This window comes from Bufo bufo, chromosome 5 (assembly GCF_905171765.1).
Source record: "Bufo bufo chromosome 5, aBufBuf1.1, whole genome shotgun sequence".
In the NCBI taxonomy this organism is placed as follows: Eukaryota; Metazoa; Chordata; class Amphibia; order Anura; family Bufonidae; genus Bufo; species Bufo bufo.
Window position 1 is genome coordinate 27,589,246 of NC_053393.1, and position 21,234 is coordinate 27,610,479.

General features: G+C 45.4%; 1 protein-coding gene across 1 annotated transcript in view; it reads left to right on the plus strand.

Moving 5' to 3' along the window:
• FAM135B (family with sequence similarity 135 member B) overlaps positions 1 to 21,234 on the plus strand; it is a 115,282-nt gene that overhangs the window by 74,784 nt on the left and 19,264 nt on the right. The window contains exons 12-16 of the mRNA XM_040433829.1: positions 1,248 to 2,976; positions 4,850 to 5,010; positions 12,318 to 12,409; positions 13,510 to 13,607; positions 19,917 to 20,068. Of these exons, the coding sequence (XP_040289763.1) occupies positions 1,248 to 2,976; positions 4,850 to 5,010; positions 12,318 to 12,409; positions 13,510 to 13,607; positions 19,917 to 20,068 (2,232 nt within the window). The remainder of the gene's footprint in view (positions 1 to 1,247; positions 2,977 to 4,849; positions 5,011 to 12,317; positions 12,410 to 13,509; positions 13,608 to 19,916; positions 20,069 to 21,234) is intronic.

Here is a 21,234-nt window from a genome sequence, read left to right on the forward strand (position 1 = left end):
TTGAAAACAGACGATTTCCAAATGTTGTTCCTTGATGTTCCCTCACTGTCTTTTTCCCATACGCGTTTCGGGGTAACAGGCCCCTTCCTCAGTGGTGTGTTGTACAGATTTCACAAATAGGTAGGCAGAGTTAAGGAGAGGGTACGAAGATGCAGTATGAGGGGCATTATGTCAGGATGACATAATGCCCCTCATACTGCATCTTCGTATCCTCTCCTTAACTCTGCCTACCTATTTGTGAAATCTGTACAACACAACGATTAATGAGGATTCATCGCCAACCTGGACCCCCACACATCATCCATGTGATCCATTGTATTATTACCCCTCCCTCCACGTTGCCAGAGGTACCACCGTTGAATACGATTCTTTATGGTCCTTTGAGGACGGACTGCGTTCTTCTCAATATGTTATATCGATATTATTTTCTTCTTCTGTCCAAATTGTATACCGATGTATTATGTAATGTATGACTATTGCATACTTATTGTGACACTCTTACATGCCTTTCCAGTTGTACTGAAGAAGGCTGTATGCCGAAAAACATTTTTGACTGGAACCGCAAAAAAAATAAAAGCATTATTTTGAAACCCAAGTGGAGTACAGGAGTCTAACTAATTATATATATCCGGTTTGGGAACCATCTCCTAATACCCACGTAATCTAATCGGAGTACCATCCAACCTTATATTACTTGACTCTGGTAGACTGATTAGTAAAATAATTGGTTAATGCCCGGTGGCCTGTCATCAGAGAGCACCCACATGTGCCCCTTCTTTCCATTGCAGTCATAGCCCAGCAGTAAGCACCAGCCTATAGATCCATATTACAGAGCCCTGGGCAATTTGTGTGCAGCCATATTGTCATTGCCATAGTATCACCACCATTCTCAGATTAGCCAGGTCTTAGCCTACCGCTTCCAAATATCAACAGTACTCCAGTGCAGCAGCTCAATCTGCCAAATGTCATGAAACCTATTCTCCTTTTAGTCTCCTTCTACAACTGTGGTGGGGCAGTGCATCATTCACCACACTCCATCCCTATATGACACTAGGCTCTTCTGGGGCTTAGCTAGGATAGCATCCCCTCGACTGTACCTTCATCCAGAAGAATCTCATTTTTGAGCAGCCACAGTAACCAAATCATTTCTGGAGGCTCATAGCAAGCTTAGAGTTTTCTTAGATAGTCTTAATCCATGACTTGAATCAGTTTTGTTGTTTCTGTATTTTTACTTAAATATTTTGCAGGTGAAAAACATTTGGAAGCAACTAATAAAAGAGCATATGATTCTGAGAATCTATTAAAAAATATGAGCTCCCATGTCATTCAAACTACCACCATTCATGAAAATGCTTCTTTTGAGAAGACAAGTCCATGTATCGATGTTCCAGACAATGATGAGATAGATCAGACTCCAACGCAATGCTTTCAAAGAATGTCTGGAGACCAAGATGTTATGTCTGTTACAGACCTGGATGTTTCAGTCCAAAACATAGAGCAAGTTTCTACTGAAGACTCAGATGACATTAAACACAATGATTTACTACCTGGTGAATTGGATCGGCATGTCAATGTCTCGAGTGATCAACACGAGTCTTCTCTAAATGGTCACAAGTCTATGGTAGAGTTGGATACTGTTGATGGCAGCCAATCTACCGAAAATATTGCAATGCAAGAACTTGATGGTGACTGCAAATCCAATCTATGTTCAGATAACAAAAGGTTACATCAGGGTGTTCACATACTTTCCAAAAGCAACAGCACTGAATTAATCAGCAGATCCTTGAAAAATGCTGTTGTAGCAAAGACTTTCCATGGTAACAAGCATGATGATTTTCCATTGATGTCTAGTGCCATCAAAAGGTCATCCTCAGTCATATCTGATTCTGGAATTGAAAGTGAGCCAAGCTCAGTAGCGTGGTGTGATAGCCGAACCAGAAAAATGGATTTAACTTGTGATAAGCAACTTCTCCACCATTATTCCAGGAAGCATGAGATGCACAGAAATTCCTTGGAAGGAGGAAAAACGGAAAGTAACACAAGTTTACCAAGTGGGATACAGGCCTCTCTGAGCTCCATTAATTCTCTACCATTTGAAGAAGAAGAACATGATGTAGAACTTTCCAAATTAACAAAGTCAGTTTCTGCACCACAAATCAGTAGCCCAGAGGAGCCATTGGATGATACCTTGTCGAAGAATCTGGTCGATGAGGATAACCAAGAAGAAGTTTTAGCAAAGAACCATGACATGGAGAGGACTGATGTAGTCAGGGCTTTTGAAACTCTTAATATACCCGTTGAGTCTTCATTGGTTGAAATAGAGGTTGAAGGTCTAATTTCAAATTCCAATAGTAGTTTGGAGAATTTATACTCAGAAGCAGACAAACTTGGTTTTGAGGATGATAACCTTTATAGTCCATCACAGCTGTTCAATCCAAACATCCATGAGAATGAATGCTTCTCCGAATGCCTAAGTAAGGCACCAGGAATGATAAACTCAACAATCTTTTCAATGGGCACCTTAATGGATGGAGATGCTGCCCATATTGAAACCTCCATCATGCCTCCATTCAAAGAAACTATGAATGAATTTCCATTTTTGCATGAGGTTGAACTCACAGAAGACTCAAGTAGTGATCAGCTGCTCGAATCAGGTTCTGACCATGAATTATGTGACATGGACCAAAAAAGTAAAGTGAATAGGAGTGTCTGTCCGTCTGTATCTGAGTCAAACTCAGGTGGGTCAACAGTCATTGCAATGGATGGAAGACGTGGCATTGAAATGGTCAATCTATCAGTTTCCTGTACCGCCACTTGTTTGCCTTTTTCTTCTATACAAAAAGACTCTCCAGTGATCCCTGGGTTTCCTGCAAAACAAGTATTATTCCCTATAACGAGACAACCTTTGGGATCTTTCGGGGTTATCTCTGATAATTCTTCAGATACCGATGAAGAGATTAATGAAAGAATGCTCAGGTGAGATACAGAATAATATTGGCCAATATATTCTGTGTTCAGCATATGTATAGCCCAGTAGATGCCCATGGGTAATGTTGCATCTGCAGAATACCCTTTCCCATTCACAATGTATACAGTATGCCATAGGGTTCACTTTTCTATTACCTTGGGTTCCACAGCCAGTCGTTCTTCTCAGATGAGACAACCCAGCAGATGTACACTATTCTTATATAAACGTTTGCCACATGATCCCTCTCCACAAATCAGTACATGGTGGTGGGTCTGCTTAGCATATTTTACAGAACACCCCATTGAACTTACTCCCATTTACATCAACCTTACATGGTTGGAAGACTGTCTCTTGACAAATTCTCTTTAAAAGGGTTCTCAGGAGTAAAATATTGACCTATCCTCAGGGTAGGTCATCAATATCTGATGGGCGGGAGTCCGACTCCAGGCACCTTTGACGATCAGTTTGAAGGGGTTGCGGTGCTCTGATGAGCGCTGTGTCCTCTTCCTAGGACAGCGATGTCACGTTCATTGGTCACATGGCCTAGGCGCAGCTCAGTCCCACAAATGGGGGGTGGACCTGGGCTGCAATACCAAACACAGCCACTATACAATGTACGGTGCTGTGTTTGGTATGCTGTGAGGAGGCTGCAGTGCTCACCGAGGCATTGCAACCTCTTCACACAGCTGATCGGTATGGATCAGATATTGATGACTGGGGATAGACTTTCAATATTGCGCTCAGTAAAGTTTTCAATAGAATTAGTAGAATCTCTTAGAATTTCCCTGGTTCAATAAATTTCTTTGGACCATAATTTTTCCAGTTTTACAATATGCAGGTGTCTAGTACATTGCTTTCATAGATCTAATCCTTATAAAGGGTGCACTAGTTAAAGGGAATGTGTCACCCCAAAATGGCATTGTTTAGATCACGTTTTTATGTTGAACATATTTGTTTTTAGAATTTTTATTCTTTTTTTTTTTTCATGTTACTATCTATACTTACAAGTGTATATAATCCTGCATTTTTCACACTGGCCACAAAGACTAATAATATACTAGAAGAAAATTTAGACTAGCACATTCATATTCATAGTCACAGGGGCATATCCATCAAGCAAACATGGTTAATAAAAAAAATGGCTGCGCAACATTTCACATACAAATAATAGAGCTGAGAAATGGGGATCATTCTAAATTAAAGTGGTATTATACCTACTATAAATGGAAAAAATAGAAGCTCTTTGCGCACATTTTTGTGCCCATCTACCAGGCGTCAAGGTGGCTTCCGCAGATGGGTCCCTGACACTTATATACCGCCTCTCTTGGACTTGCCTAAGCCTACAATTTTCAGGGCAGTGTAGACACCAGCTACATTTATACTCTGCTCAGAAGCCCCATGTCAGATAGGTGTGAGTCCCAACTTTAGGACCCTCACCTATCTCTAGAACGAAGCTCCTTACGAGAACGACAGCACACTGCAACCACCTTCTATTCATTTCTAAGGGGGGGGGACACAAAAATATTTGAGTGCCGTTCGGCTATTTTCGGCTCTCCAATAGAAATGAACAGATGGTGGCCGCACATGCACAGTGCTCTCTTCTGAACTTTGGGCACTATCTACAGATAGGTGATTTTGGGATCCCCACCTATCCTAGCAATATGCCACCAATGTCTCAGGTGAGAAAACCTCATCAACATATTTTAGGCCTAGTGGTCAGAGTGAAAACTGCAGGTTTATATACAATTTTTTTAATACAATTTCAAAAAAAATATGTTCACTATAAGAACGTAATATAACCAATAAGTCATTTTCTGACGACGCATTACCTGCAGCTGGCTTGGTTTCTATATCCAAGCTGTTAATGACTGTGTTTTCTAGTTTTCATCAGGCAAAAGAAAAGTTCAGAAAACACCTGAAGTTTGAAAGTTTCCTGTACAGTGACCTCTCTCTACTGGCTTCCGAGATACCATATTTTCCTCCGGAAGAGGATCATCTGGAAGACGGAATTCACCTCGTGGTCTGTGTACATGGACTGGACGGTATTATATCTGTAATTTGTATAAAGCTAGAAAAAAAAAAACTTTTGGTGACCTTATTTACAGACCCTAAAGTGGGACCAGACCCTCAATAATAATCTTACTTACCTGATCCCCGCAGCTGGGTTCCGGCTCCATCGTTACCTACGCCAGTCTCCTCGCGTCAACATCCGCTCACGTGACCTGTGCAGCCAATAAGCGGCCGTAGCGGTGACGTGTGCCCCAGTGCATTATGTCACTGGATCACTGCCGCATGGGTTTTATATCACCGCTGTAGTCATGTGACCAGATGTCAAATCGGATGCTGTCACGGGGAGACCGGATTCCTTGGGTAGTAATAGAGCCGGATCCCAGCAGCAAGAATCACGTAAGTATGTTTAGTATCGTGGGACATTGTTTAGTATCGTGGGACTGTAAAAAAAAATCACTAAAGGGGAACAACCCCTTCAATGTAAAGTTGATTAGTGATGTCATATTGTTACCATACTTGTATGTAAAGGGTATGGATAATTACACGCTGGCGGTCAATACCGTATATACACTGACATATAAACCTACTGCCTGCAGTATAACACTGGGAGTCATACACACACACACACACACACACACACACTGTATATACACACATTTATACTGTGAAACACATACACACACTTTAACGGTGACTAGCGAAGAGGGAATGGGTACTGCAGGACAGGACTGCTCCAGCCAGCAGTGATTTGGAGATGTTTCTCCTCTCAGGACTGTTTCCATGGAATGTTCTCCTCTCACCAGTAGATAGTTGAAATTATTACTTCCATGCAACGTGCCGCACCCCAGGGCTGATCGTGTCCCAGGTTAGGAATGCCGAGTGGTGTGGTTCAGCCTTAATAGTCTCTGTGTGTGTCACGGTGCGCCTACCTGGATACCGTCGCTCCCCAGGGTTAGGCTCCGAAGCAATAAAGGTTAAAGTAATGGTGGAAGAGGAGATATAGTCAATTCCAGACTTTTATAAAGTTTAACAGCTTTATTGATTCAACTTGCATCCATACAAAAAGTGCTGCTTCTCTTGGTTCCAGCTTTTGGCATAAATTGGCAGGCAAACTTAAATATTCTGCTTTATCTCTCTGCTGTGCTAAACTTGGCTTTAGTCTGGTCGCTGGACTTTAAGACTGTTTTGGTACATCTGAAGTGGGGAGCCTTTGGCTGTTGACCCCCTCGCAATATTCTGTCTGTAAATCTGTAAGGAGTCATGGTGCTCTGCGAGCTGCTTCCCTCTGGAGAGACTCCTGCTGAACAGGGAGCCTCCCCTCACTGCTACATCTTCGCACATCTGCATCTGACACTACCATGGCTTAGGCTACATGCACACAACCGTTTGCGGAATGGCACGGACAGCCTTTAATATAACTGCCTATTCTTGTCCGCAAAGCGCGGACAACAATAGGACAGGTTATATTTTTTTGGGCGGCCCACGGAACGGAGCAACGGATGTGGACAGCACAAGGAGTGCTGTCCGCATCTTTTGTAGCCCCACTGAAGTGAATTGGTCTGCATCCGAGCCGCCAAAACTGCGGCTCGGATGCGGACCAAAACAGCGGCCGTGTGCATGAGGCCTTAGACTGACTAGACACTTCCTATACAGACTATACAATAAAGACTGCGGGCAAGAGGAGAACCACTGGAATGAGCCAGGGAGGGAGTGAGAGTACAAGAGATGGTTTTATATGCCCTCTTCCATGTAATGTGAGGAGCAAGAAATGGGATGCAATGTAACTAAAATCTTCATCTGTTGCGAGTGGAAATTATATCAAGAAAAAAAAATCTTCTGAAAAATCTAGTAGAGGATAACTGTGCATGCACTTGCATAGCCCCGCAGGCACATGGCACCAGACTCTTCACCCTGCTGATGAGCCCCACGCAGCAAGAAAGTGGAATGGCTTAAAGGGCTTCTGTCAGCAGATTTGTACCTATGACACTGGCTGACCTGTTACATGTGCGCTTGGCAGCTGAAGGCATCTGTGTTGGTCCCATGTTTATATGTGCCCGCATTGCTGAGAAATATGATGTTTTAATATATGCAAATGAGCCTCTAGGAGCAACAGGGGCGTTGCCTTTACACCTAGAGGCTCTGCTCTCTGTACTCTGATTGACAGGACCAGGTATGATGATATGATGATATTGTCAGTCTGTAAAAGTGGCGTACTACTCAGACAACATCATTCCCAGCAGCAACCTGGGAGTCCAAGATGCATCCAGACATCCTCCCCATGCTGTTCCCGAACCATTTCAGTGGTGTTTCCATCAATTTCTGACCTTTTCCTATGAACCAGACACCCTCCCCTCTTCAGAGCAGGGGGTGCCTGGTTTAATGCTCGGGTTCTCCCATTGACTTCCATTGTGCTCGGGTGCTCCATAGAGCACCAGAGCATCCCGAGGTGTTCTACTCGAGCACCCGAGCACTTTGGTGCTCGACCAACACTAGTCACCACATTTTGGTGCTCTCCAGAAGGGATGGTAAGTCATAGTGCACCCCAATGGGAAATAAGTCCAGAGTATCAGGGTCTGCAGTAAATCAGTGTGCTTCTTTACTAGAGGAATTCAGGTGCAAAACAATACAGGCGAGGCATAGGGCTGGCTTCTCCAGTCTCCTCCCCAGGGCCGGCCTTAGGTGTTCAGGCGCCCTGTGCGAGCTAACCTTGTGGCGCCCCCCCCCCCCCCAAAAAAAAAAAAAAAACACTGCTTGTTGCTGGCATCATGGCATAGGCTGGCTGACTATCCAACCAAGTAGTTACCAGCCCACACACCCCAAAGGCCGGTGTAATGTTATACTTCCCTACTTCGTGAGATTTCCCCACCCTCGTCACTTCCAGTCGCACCGGACATGACGTGAGGAGGTGTGCAGCGCCGCGCAGGCGCACAACGACAGGTTAGGGAAGTTTCACAGCAGAGTGCGCATGCGCCAGGAGCCTCACCAGCGGTTAGGGAAGGGAAAAATTACGTACGGGCCAGTGCTTTTTCCCTACCCTAACCGCTGGTGAGGCTCCCAGCGCATGCGCAGTGTCGGCCGGTGTCCAGCTGAGAACATCCATCCGATCACCGCACCTGTGCACTGGCCCATAATTTTTCCCTACCCTAACCGCCGGCGAGGCTCCCAGCGCATGCGCACTCTGCTGTGAAATTTCCCTAACCCATCGTTGTGCGCAGTGCGCCCCCCCAATATAATAAACATTGGTGGCGCAGTGCGCCCCCCCAATATAATAAACATTGGTGGCGCAGTGCGCCCCCCCAATATAATAAACATTGGTGGCGCAGTGCGCCCCCCCAACACCCCAGTATAATAAACATTGGTGGCGCAGTGCGCCCCCCCCAATATAATAAACATTGGTGGCGCAGTGCGCCCCCCCAACACCCCAGTATAATAAACATTGGTGGCGCAGTGCGCCCCCCCCCCAATATAATAAACATTGGTGGTGCAGTGCGCCCCCCCTCAATATAACAAACATTGGTGGCGCAGTGGGCAGTGCCAATGAGGGTTAAAAAATAATTAACTCACCTCCTCCAATTGATCGTCTTCTGTTCTTTCTTCATGACCTGTCAAAGGACCTGTGGTGACATCACTGTGCTCATCACATGATCCATCACCATGGTAATGGGTCATGTGATGAGCTCAGTGACGTCACCACAGGTCCTGAAGAAAACAGGAGACCGGCAGCTATGCGATCAACTGGAGGAGGTGAGTTAATTTTTTAACCCTCACTGGCACTTCCCACTGTGCCACCAATGTTTCTTATACTGGGGTGTTGGGGGGGGGGGCCGCACTGTGCCACCGTTTCTTATACTGGGGTGTTGGGGGGGGGGGGCCGCACTGTGCCACCAACGTTTCTTATACAAATACAGGAGGCGGGTGCTGGAATCAAATAGCCGGCACCCGACCTCTGTGACAGGGAGCTGCGATCAGCGGCAGTTAACCCCTCAGGTACCGCACCTGAAGGGTTAACTCAACTGCAGCTGATCGCAGCTCCCTGTCACAGAGGTCGGGTGCCGGCTATTTGATTCCAGCACCCGCCTCCTGTATTTGTATTTCAGGTCAGTTTTTTTCATTGGTGGCGCAGTGGCCACAGCCCCTCCCCTCCCCTCCTCCTCCTGCCTCTCTTCTTATTGGCAGCGGCGGGGGCAGCAGGCAGGTCAGACAGGGGAGAGGGAGATGGAGGGGGCGCCCCGAGGGAGAACACAAGTGCAGCCTCGCCTGCCGCAGATTACATTGCGAGCTGTCGGCCGCCCAGCGCCCCTGTTACTATGGCGCCCTGTGCGGCCGCACAGCCCGCACACCCCAAAGGCCGGCCCTGCTCCTCCCTGACGGAAGAAGGGTTTAATGCTGAGGAGAGGCCTGAGCTAGCTGTTCCTCTCTCTCTCTCTCTCACTCTCTCTCTCTCAGAAGGCTGGTACCCTGGTCAAAGGCTGGAGGCCCAGGGTCTGTATCTCAGTAGTCTGGGTGGCTCCTTGGTCACAGGACTGTGGTCTGTGGCTCAGCATCCCCATCTCAGCATTTTTTCTAATCACTCGTGCAGACTGGCAGAGTTTTCCCCTCCAGGCACTGGTCCCTAACTGCAGAACACTAGGGGGTCTGACTGCTCTCCTTATATACAGTTTCTGGCTGAACTAGAACCATCTAGTGGGAGCGGTGGAGAAAATCAGCACAAACAGTTACATTGTTACACTTTCCATCACTCATAGACTTAAATTAGAGCTTCAATGATACTCAATGGCAATGACACAGCATAACAACAGAGCTAAACCAGACAGTCACAAGGTCAGACTATCTGCTTTTGGTGGTAAACAAGTCTGGCTTTTTTCCTGCAAAACATGCTCATCTTTTAACCCTATGGCAGCTGTGTAAAATTACAAGCTTCTCATTCAAAGTCCCAAAAGTCTCCCAGTATTCATTAACACTTTCCACAGAGTCTCACAAATATAGTGCAAATTGACAGGATATATATCACAACATACAGTACAGACCAAAAGTTTGGACACACCTTCTCATTCAAAGAGTTTTCTTTATTTTCATGACTATGAAGGCATCAAAACTATGAATTAACACATGTGGAATTATATACATAACAAACAAGTGTGAAACAACTGAAAATATGTCATATTCTAGGTTCTTCAAAGTAGCCACCTTTTGCTTTGATTACTGCTTTGCACACTCTTGGCATTCTCTTGATGAGCTTCAAGAGGTAGTCCCCTGAAATGGTTTTCACTTCACAGGTGTGCCCTGTCAGGTTTAATAAGTGGGATTTCTTGCCTTATAAATGGGGTTGGGACCTTGAGTTGCGTTGAGGAGAAGTCAGGTGGATACACAGCTGATAGTCCTACTGAATAGACTGTTAGAATCTGTATTATGGCAAGAAAAAAGCAGCTAAGTAAAGAAAAACGAGTGGCCATCATTACTTTAAGAAATGAAGGTCAGTCAGTCAGCCGAAAAATTGGGAAAACTTTGAAAGTAAGGGCTATTTGACCATGAAGGAGAGTGATGGGGTGCTGCGCCAGATGACCTGGCCTCCACAGTCACCGGACCTGAACCCAATCAAGATGGTTTGGGGTGAGCTGGACCACAGAGTGAAGGCAAAAGGGCCAACAAGTGCTAAGCATCTCTGGGAACTCCTTCAAGACTGTTGGAAGACCATTTCAGGGGACTACCTCTTGAAGCTCATCAAGAGAATGCCAAGAGTGTGCAAAGCAGTTGTTTCACACTTGTTTGTTATGTATATAATTCCACATGTGTTAATTCATAGTTTTGATGCCTTCATAGTCATGAAAATAAAGAACTCTTTGAATGAGAAGGTGTGTCCAAACTTTTGGTCTGTACTGTACATATAAAATGCAGTTACACAGTAATAAACAGTGCAAGTTAATCCTTTCAAGTGAAATAAAGTAAGAAGCTTATAACTTTGCATAGGGGAAACAGGGAAATGTCCACAAATGTCCAGACGTCAGAGTGTCCCTGATCAAGGGCACTACACGCTCAGGCTCATTAAAGTGAATCGGGCTGAGTGCGATACCAAGCACAGCCACTATACAAATTGCTGTGCTTGGTGAGCTGTGAGAAGGCAGCAGTGCTCGCAGGAGTGTCACTGCCTTCTCAAACAGCTGATCTTCAGGGGTCCTGGATGTCGGACCCCCACCGATCAGATACTGATGACCTATCCTGAGGATAGGTCATCAGTATAAAAATCCTGGAAAACCCCTTTAAGATCTGTCTCTGTAAGGCTACTAGCTCCAGGAGAAGCTCCCCCCCCTTATATAATAAAGAGACATTAATGTTTGTCTCCCAATATAACCTCACCTTCTCTTTCATCAGTGGCATATAAGTGACATCAGAAGAACAATAAAACCTACAGTACAACGCAAATCTCTTCAATGCTTTCAAAAAAAGAAGTGTTAATAGTTTAAATTTAAATTTATTCTGCAGCAAGACAACGACCCCAACTATACAGCCAATGTCAATGTCAAGAACTATCTTCAGTAAAAAGAAGGACAAGGAGTCCTGGGAGTAATGATATGGCCCCCACAGAGCCCTGATCTCCACATCATCCAGTCTATCTGGGATTACTTGAAGAGACAAAAGGATTTGAGCAAGCCTACATCCACAGAAGATTTTTGGTTAGCTGTTCCAATATGTTTGGAACAACTTCTCTGCCGGGTTCCTTCCAAATCTTTGCAAGCATCCCTAGAAGAATTGATGCTGTTTTGAAGGCAAAGCATGGTCACACCAAATGAGAAGCAGTTCAACTGAAAAACAGCTCACCACAAACTTGAGTGCAAGAAGAAAAAAATTTACAGCACTTCTAGAAAAGTAAAAAAAAAACATTATTGTCGCATCCAAAGAAATCTATCATCATGGACATAAGACGCTTGCATGTTTTGAACAGCTAAGTACACTTTATGTGTTTTTAGTCTAAGAACATACTTAGCTGTTTGAAACGCGTTAGCATCTATTATGTATGAGATTATGTTTTTTTGGAAGCAACATCTCTCTTGTTCGTTCACATTGTATTTTCTTGAATTCTTTATTGATCAAAAATAAACTATCAACACTTCTATATTTGAAAGTATTCTTGCTTTGCAGCTTTTTCCCCACGCCTGCATAAAACTTTTGCGCAGTTTCCTACTAGTTTCAGATACAGAAGATCTTGTAGATTAGCAAATATTGCAGACAAGGTTTTCCGCTTTTCAAGCTTGCTATATGAGATATAAATATGCAGAAACAGGATTGTGGGTGGAAAGTTCTGGAAGCCTGACATCAGCTTACACTAATCTTCTGATTCCAGGTAACAGCGCAGACCTCCGACTAGTAAAAACATTTCTTGAGTTGGGGTTACCGGGTGGAAATCTGGATTTCCTGATGTCTGAAAAAAATCAAGTAAGTGAAACATTAGCAACTCTAATGCTCTTTAAGTTAAAAAAATATATATATATTTGACCAATGAGAAGATGCAGAAATAGTAGTGTCCCTCCTCCGATGAACCACATTCTAGCTAGGAAATATATGAATTTAGTTTCCTGTCATTTGAAAAAAAAAAAAAACATTTGTTATACTCTAGGTATCTGAGAGGTTGGGACAGGAAATGATGTCTCACTATTATTGGTTGCCAGGGAGAGCTAACGGAGGGATATGCTTTCACATTTTTGTATGATTGGCAGCTGTTTGAGTCAAAAAGCAAAATAAGACTGGAACACAAATGACTGAACTGCAATGCTACTGGTCTCAGAGATATCCAGAGAAATGCCAGAGGCGTAACTTGAATCTCCTAGGCCCAAATTTGAAATTTGTACCTGGGCCCTCCACCTACCATATGGCATTTATAATACGGATGCCTTCTCATGTGTTAGAGGAGCCTTTTGCTGTCATTATGGCCTGGTTGAAACCGGTATTGTAACTTTCCACCTCCTACAGCTAAGCCACCAGGAGATGCCAAGATTTAAACTTAATAAATGGTTGGGGTGCACCCACTAGGACCACCGCAATCACAAAAATGGGGATTCTGTGCCCTGCCCCACCTCCCACCGTATGAATGGAACAGTGGTTGAGCATCAGCGCTTCCTCTGTGTGGGAGATGCTGACGTTGATTACAAAGCTTGGCTGTCTGTGGAAGTCCCATTGAGATGAATGGAGCGTGTTTGGCTGCTGCTCAGTTCTTATGGAAGGCACACAGATTCCAGTAGTTGGAACCCCATCCTTTGGACAGGGGACATTTTTGAATCTTGGCCCAACTCTTTAAGTGTGCCGTAGAGGACACATGGTTGGATTCTCCCTAACAGACTCCTTTTTGTCCCATTGCCTGTATGGGGCAACAAAAAGGGTAGGTCGTATGCAGATGTGCTTAAAAAGGGGCTACTCCGGTGGAGTGGATAAGAAGAAATAGATTGGAGAATGGTCTGCAGCAGGCCCTGGTTTATTTTTTGCTGCTTTTTCACATTCACTGCCTGTTCTCTACATTCCAATATTTCTCTCCCTTTCAGAATGACACCTTTGCAGACTTTGATGCCATGACTGACAGGCTGATGGATGAAATCATTCAGCATATTCAGCTGTATAACCTCTCGATTTCACGGATAAGGTGAGGAAAATGATGCGCTGCTTCAAAGAGAAAATCTGAATTTGCTGAATTTCAAATATCCGTCTACTTGAAGTGGAAAGTTCTGTTTTCTTGGGCATTATTACAAGAAGACTCTTGACAGTTTCATCCTTCCCGTCAAGTGTAGAAGATAAGATGCTCATTCATCACTCTACAGATTATAATATAATGAGAAGAACCAAAACTTTTAATTTTTTTATATTTTTGAAACCTTCTCTAGTGGCAGCCATATTGCAGACATTTCCTGCCTGTATTTTCTGTATACGTAGTGGGGCAGGTTATGTGTGCAATGAATGGTTATTCATGGTCAGAAATCTCTCCATAGGCTAAAGTTGGAGGGACAGAGGGGGCCCGTTCCCTTTGTCAAATCACTGGGTGCCATTGTTGCTATTGAATGCGGTATCTAAGTTGTACTCTGGCCCAAAGCAATTGTCACCTATTAACTGGATAGATGATAACTGCTACTTTGGTGGAGGCCCAACCACTGGAACCACTACAGCTCATCAGTGCCGTAGATTTTGAATTGCGTGGTAGGGAGTAAAGGACCAGGTCCCCTATTTTTGCGATTGGTTGAGGTCCCAGTGGTCTAATCCAGGCCTATCTAGCACTTATCACTTCTTAGAAAGTATCAAAATGATGTCCAATGTTGCAACCAACGCTCATTGGTGATGGCATGGACACAGATCCTTGGCCCATCCCATCACTGCTCTATGGCACATGAATTCTTAATGCTCATGCATATACAGTATTTATACCATTGCCGGACTGGGAAAAAAATTTAGCCATGGCATTTTAACCCCTTAGTGACCACCACTAAGGTGCCTTAGGCTGGGCTGCCTTTATATGGTGGCCCTGTCTAAATGCTGTCTCCCGTGCAGCAGAGAGCAGGGGTACGGCTTTAAAATTAGAGCCACATTCCTGTTCTAATGGCCTGGACCAGCGCTGATCCTGGCCGATTAACCCCTTACATGCCGCAGGCAATAGCACCCGTGGCATGTAAGCAGTCTCTGTCTCCCATCCTATCAATTTGCTGGCTCTATTCTAGAGATAGGTGGGACCAGCACCTATCTGACATTGGTGGCATATCCTAGAGATACATCACCAATGTTTGAGAGGATACAACCCCTTTCAGTTTACAGACGGTTGGTAATAGAAACGCTGAACAGGAGAGACTCTTATTGGTTCTGCTGGGTACAGGCTACATCTCCAGTGCCCAAAATTCATTTGAGTAATTATCCAATGCTGGAAGCAACAACGTTATGACCCTGTGCACTCACACTTTAGGAGTGAGGTGGGTACAGCCGAAACAACCAGACCACAGGGGAGAGCAGCGTAGTCAGGTAAAGGTAGAGAACAGAACTGTTCCGCAAAAAGGGTGGAGATATAGAACAGTCACAAGTGACGCAGACAGAGGGCTTTCGTGCCAGGCAAAGAGAAAATGTACAAGGCAATGGGCAAATGGTGGGGATCCAAGAGGAAAATGGACACGCAGAGAGCAGGAAAGTCTGCAGAGAGTGCAGGGCTCTGTGCAGACTGGCAGATTGATGCCTAGAGGGACACAGGCCATGAGAGGTGTGTATGTCTCGGGATTAATCTGTGTCTTAAAGGGGCTACTGTCTCTGACTCTCTGACTCAATATTTGTGTGGTACGGGGGCTGCTGTCTTGTGGGTTTCCCAAAGGCATCAGCCCACAGTATAAAGAATAGCCCTGCAATGACCCCCGATATAAGGAATGGCCCCCATAGTGCCTACCAGTATAAAGAATGGCCAACATAGTGCATCTATTATAAATAGAGGCCCCCATCTGTGGGGTACATAGAGAAATAAGGCCCCCATAGCAAGGATCAAACCAGCCCCCCACAGGACGGATGGGTTTCCGCCTAAACCCTCTTCAATGACCCTTGGGCCATAGTTTCACTGCCTCACTTCCTAAAAGTTGTTCCTTTAGAGAGGAGACCAAGTTTTCACCTCCAGTAGAAGAGGAGAGGATCCCAACTAAGACTGGGCCCCCCCTTGCTCTGGGCCCCATGGCATTCGCATGGTCTGCCGCTATGGTAGTTACGCTCCTGGCCAGGGCCGGTGCAAGGATTTTTGCCAACACATGTGAAGCTACATTTTGGCGCCCCCCCCCCTCGCAGCTCACCTGCCCCTGGTCCCGTCTGCAGCAGCTGGCTTCTCCTCTGTGTGGTCCTGGTATCTTCTCTCTGCTTCAGACAATCACTAGTTTGAGGACCGTATTTTTCACCCTCTAAGACACACCTAGGTTTTAGAGCAGGATAATAAGAAAAAAATATTTTCCATTACACCTCAGGTCAGACCAGCAATCAGACCTCAGCTAACAGCCCCAATCAGACCCCCAATGTTAATCAGACCCCAATGTCAGACATCAGCCCCCATCCATCAGCCCCCCATGTCAGCTATCATGCTGCCATGTCAGCCATTAGCCCCCCCATGTCAGCCATCAGCCCCCATCCATCATGCCCCCCATGTAAGCCATCATGCCCCCATGTAAGCCATCATGCCCCCATGTCAGCCATCATGCCCCCATGTCAGCCATCATGCCCCCATTTCACATTTCTCTCCCTCCACGTCAAATCACCCCCCTATGTCACATCAGCCCTCCATGTCACATTTCTCCCCCTTCATGTCACATTTTTCCGCCCTCCCCCAGGGTGCGCCCTAAGGCAGCCGCTTGGTCTGCCTTATGGTAGCACCGGCCCTGATCCTGGCCCCCCTACTGCCCGCAGTATAATGGCACCCATAGTGCCCACCCCCCTCGTTATACTGTGGCTTCAGAAGTAATTTATACCCTGCTGATCATACAGCGGAGGAACCTTCAGTACAGAGTCGCAGATCGTCAGTATGCCGACCAGCACATCAGACAATGTCATGCACCCAGTGTCGGACTGAAGTCCCTTGGGCCCACCAGAGGAAATGATTCTGAGGGTACACCCTCTGAGTATATACGACCTTAAGTGCCCTGTTTTATTAGGGGTTCATTATTGTCAGAGCTTGGGCCCACCAAAGGATCATCTGGTTCTCTGGTGGGCCAGCCCGACCCTGCATGTACCTTCCTAATCCCAGTGAGTGAGCTTTCCGATGGCCACCAATAACAGAGATTTCCTTCACTAACAAGTAGAGCAGGGTCTACAATTTCCATTTATCCACATTGGTTTCTTTTTGTTCCTTAACCTTTTATTCCCATACAGTATGTACCTCTCACAATGAGATTTTAGGATGCTTTTAAAGATATCTAATTTTGTGGCTGTATTTTTATTTTTGAGGACTTTGTCCCAATTAGTTAGGCCTATGGCCTCTCTTAGTTGGCAAAATTTAGCTTTTTTGAAGTTTGGTATTTTTGTTCCTCCCTGTAGAAACGCTCTTTTGAATGATAACTGTATGGGGAATGGACGCCACTGTACGACATCAGTCTGAGGCATCTGTTAACGCATACATTTTTGGTATACATTAAATGGATGACAAAAATAGGATGTGAACCCAGCCCTAGTGTCAGAATAAGCACCAGTACACAGCGGAGCAGCGTGGCGGAGAGGGGAGGCCGCCATCTACTGACAGAGCGCTACCTGGTCCTGGTGGTCAGGGATGAGGATTGTGTTTCCCAAGGATCATTTTCTACTGGGAAATACAGGACACAGTATAATACACTAGAATTTATATAATATAAAGATATTAGCCCTACCCCCGAATAATAATACAATTAGGTGATCATTTATTTTATAGAAATACGTCTGTTAGGCGTATTTCTGACACAGATTGTGGCGCAAAGGTCCTTAGCACCGCAATCTGCATATTTTTCCCGCTCATGCCAGGTCTAAAAAAGGATGGCGTGGGCAGGGAAAGGGATACAGTTATGACCATCCAGATTTTGGATACCACCGCCATACATTGACCGTATAACACCTCTGTACAGTGACCGGATAACACTGCCATACCGTGACCGGATAAAAGGGTATGAGAGGACACAATACAGGGAATGACTACTGGCGGTGCACAGGGTGTGGTAAGAGGGCACAATGCAGGGTATAAGGGGGCACAGTACGGGGTGGGGGGGCACTGTCACATGACTCTGTGACATTAGAAGGTCCTTATGGGGAATGCAGTTCAGACGCCACCATAATGAGAGGCAGAGGAGTGAGACAGGGGCCCTGGGCCCCTGGATGGACAGGAGGGGTGAACACAGAAAGTAGGTGGAAGGGGCTCTGAGGGGGATTCATACAAGAAGTAGTGGCAGGAGGTCTGTGCAGGGCAGCAACAGGAGGTAGAAGGGTGGAACAAGAGTTCTGGATACATGAAGGAGGAAAGGAGATCCATGAGGATGAGATTGGACAGGATATGGGGGGGCAGGTGTCATGGAGGCAAACTGCTTAATGAAGCAGTAAAACAACTCCTGTCCCACAGAGAAGAGACAGTCACAGTGCAGACTCACTGAAAATGGTAAGGTAACCTGCTGCTCTGCTGAGTGAAGAGGGGGCGTGTCTGAGTCTCTGCAGCAGCCGGCCTCATGTGACTCAGAGGGCCCACCAGAGGGGTACTGCGTAAGTGAAATGACAGCAATGAGTGCTTCCATCTGTATTGATGGAAGTGCTCATAGCAGCTCAGTGGGCCCCCCCTGGAGCAGTGGGCCCTGGCATTTGCCCGGGTTTGCCGGGTGCTGACGCCGGACCTGACTGTATTGCCATCCTCAGAATGGCAATACAATTGAATCTAATGCCCTGCAAGAGCTGAAGAACCTGTGATGACATCACAGTCCATGTCAGTTCTTAATGCAGTAGCTGTAAAGGACCTACGACTATGTCACCGTCATGTGACCAGTGCAGGAGAGGAAGGCTCAGCAGTGAAGTGAATTCCTGGGAAGAATCTGTAATGAGGTCTGCTACATGAGGAGAGGTAAGTGAAGGGAGAGGCAGATCAATGCTGGGAGTTGTAGTTATTTAACTGGGACTGTAAGTTAGGACTGAAGGGAGTGATGTTATTTACATGGGACTGAAAGTTGAGGGGGTGATGTTATTTACATGGGACTCTATGGCGGAGGGAGTGAAATAATGTTATTTACATGGGACTGTATGGTGGAGGGGCTGAGGAATTATCATTTCTGAGGACACTAAACTGAGGAATATAAATACTGGAGGCACTTCAGGGTGAGCATTATAAAAGTAGTTGGCAATATAAGTACTGGGGGCACTGTAGGGGCATTATAACAGTAGGGGGATATAAATACTGGACGCACTGTAGGGGCATTATAACAGTAGGGGGCGATATAAATACTGGGGCACTTCAGGGTGAGCATTATAACAGTAGGGGGCATTATAAATACTGAGGGCACGGGGAGCATTTTAAATCCAGATGACATTAGGCTTTTTTTATTATTACTGGGGGCTCTATAGGAGGGACTTATAGATCCGCATTATTTCTACTAAGAGCACTATGGGGGGCCTTATTACTACTGAGGGGTCTGCAGATAGCTTTATTTTCTACTGGGGGAACAATAGGGGGCCTTATTTCTACTGGAGGCTCTGTGAGGGCATTATTAATACTGGAGGGCTCTTCTACTAATGGGCGCACTCTTGGGGAACATTATCACTGTTGGGGGCACTGTAGGGGGCAGTATTACTAATGAGGGTATTCTAGAAGGGAATTACTATTGGTGGGACTATGAGGAGTACTATTACTATGGGGAAGATTATCTGTATGGCACTCATTTTTCTTCAGGATAGTATTTGGGGGTACAGAAAAGTGATGAAGCTAAGATGTCTGTGTGTTACACTCTGCAGAGACGAGGCGGCTGAGAGAAGTGTCCGGACTGAATGGAGAAGATGATGGCAGAGAAGATCTACATCGGAGGAGATGTCACCTGGGAGGAACTGGATGTTAGAGGAACGTGCTGCTGTATAGCTGTATAGCAAGTACAGTAAAATATCTTCAGTGCTAGTGTTTGCGGGGGGGGGGGGGGGGGGGGGGGGCAGTTGGTCGACTTAGAGAATTGGGCCATAGGCATTAGGGCTTGGGCCCCAGACCTTTTGAGACCCTAGCAATGCCCCTGCTTGTACCACTGCTATGATAAAAAAAAAAGTTATAAGATCTGTCAACAGTAGTTTAATGAAGGTTTCCCCACTGCACAAGAAGACCGTTCAAAATAAAAAGTGAACACAGCAAAATAATCATGAGTATGCATTAGAAAGACACAGGTTCTCGACCATCTACAATAATGCCTAATACTATGTAGAATAATTTTTATTTAATTTTTGTTTTAATTGAAATTTGTTTTTCTAGTTTTATAGGACATTCTTTGGGAAACATCATCGTTCGATCGGTTCTTACCCGGCCACGGTTTCGGTATTATCTGAACAAGCTGCATACGTTCCTCTCTCTGTCTGGACCTCATCTTGGGACTCTTTACAGTAACAGCACCCTAGTTAGTACAGGTAAGATGGAGCCTGGTAAAATCCTGACATTTACTATTTTAGTTTGTCTTGGAATAAAATTAGGCCCTGTTCTTCTTGAGCTGAATATTTGAAACAGCGGTATACATTGGGAGCATTTCCCCACTATAAGTCTCCTATTATGCATAGACGTACAGCATTCGTTGCCCATAGGCTGCTGCTGTATGATGAGTAGTGATTAGCGGCACGGGCAATATTCGAATTCGCGATATTTCGTGAATATTTGGGCGAATATACGTCATATATTCGCAAATTCGAGAATTCACGATAATTTTCTTGATTGCGAAAATCGGCAATGTAATATGCGCGTATTGTGCGTGCAATACAGGCGTGGATCACTGTTGCTGCATTTTTCAAGCTGCTAGAAGTTTCCTGAGACTGGAGAAAATGGTTGGCACGGCAGAACATTACAACAGCTTTATATGCAGATAGAGTGCTCCAATATATTTGCGATTGCGCAAATCTGCAATTAATGACGCACATATTTTGGCGCAATACGTGCAACTTCACATTTTAGCAGGTCTGACTACATATTACTGATTGGTGCACTAAGTATTTTTGTGACATCACAGCACTATGTCTGTAGCATGTATGTATGGACAGCAGAGAAACAGTAAGTCCTATCACACTACCTAACACCCTGCACTGGAACCTATCAGCTACACTTTATCAGGATAACCTACACTAACTATATCTGTATTATATATATATAAGCTATCTAATGTAATTAACCACTACAGGACCGCTGTTATTCCGAGTGGACGCGCCGGCGCGTCATCTCGCGAGACGCGAGATTTCCTGTGAACGCGCGCACACAGGCGCGCACGTTCACAGGAACTGCAGGTAATCGAGTGGATCTGCAGCCTGCCAGCGGCGATCATTCGCTGGCAGGCTGTAGATACGATTTTTTTAACCCCTTAAAGGTATATTAGACGCTGTTTTGATAACAGCGTCTAATATACCTGCTACCTGGTCCTCTGGTGGTCCCTTTTGCTTGGATCGACCACCAGAGGACACAGGCAGCTCTGTAAAGTAGCACCAAACACCACTACACTACACCCCCCCTGTCACTTATTAACCCCTTATTAACCCCTGATCACCCCATATAGATTTACTGATCACCCCCCTGTCACTGATCACCCCCCTGT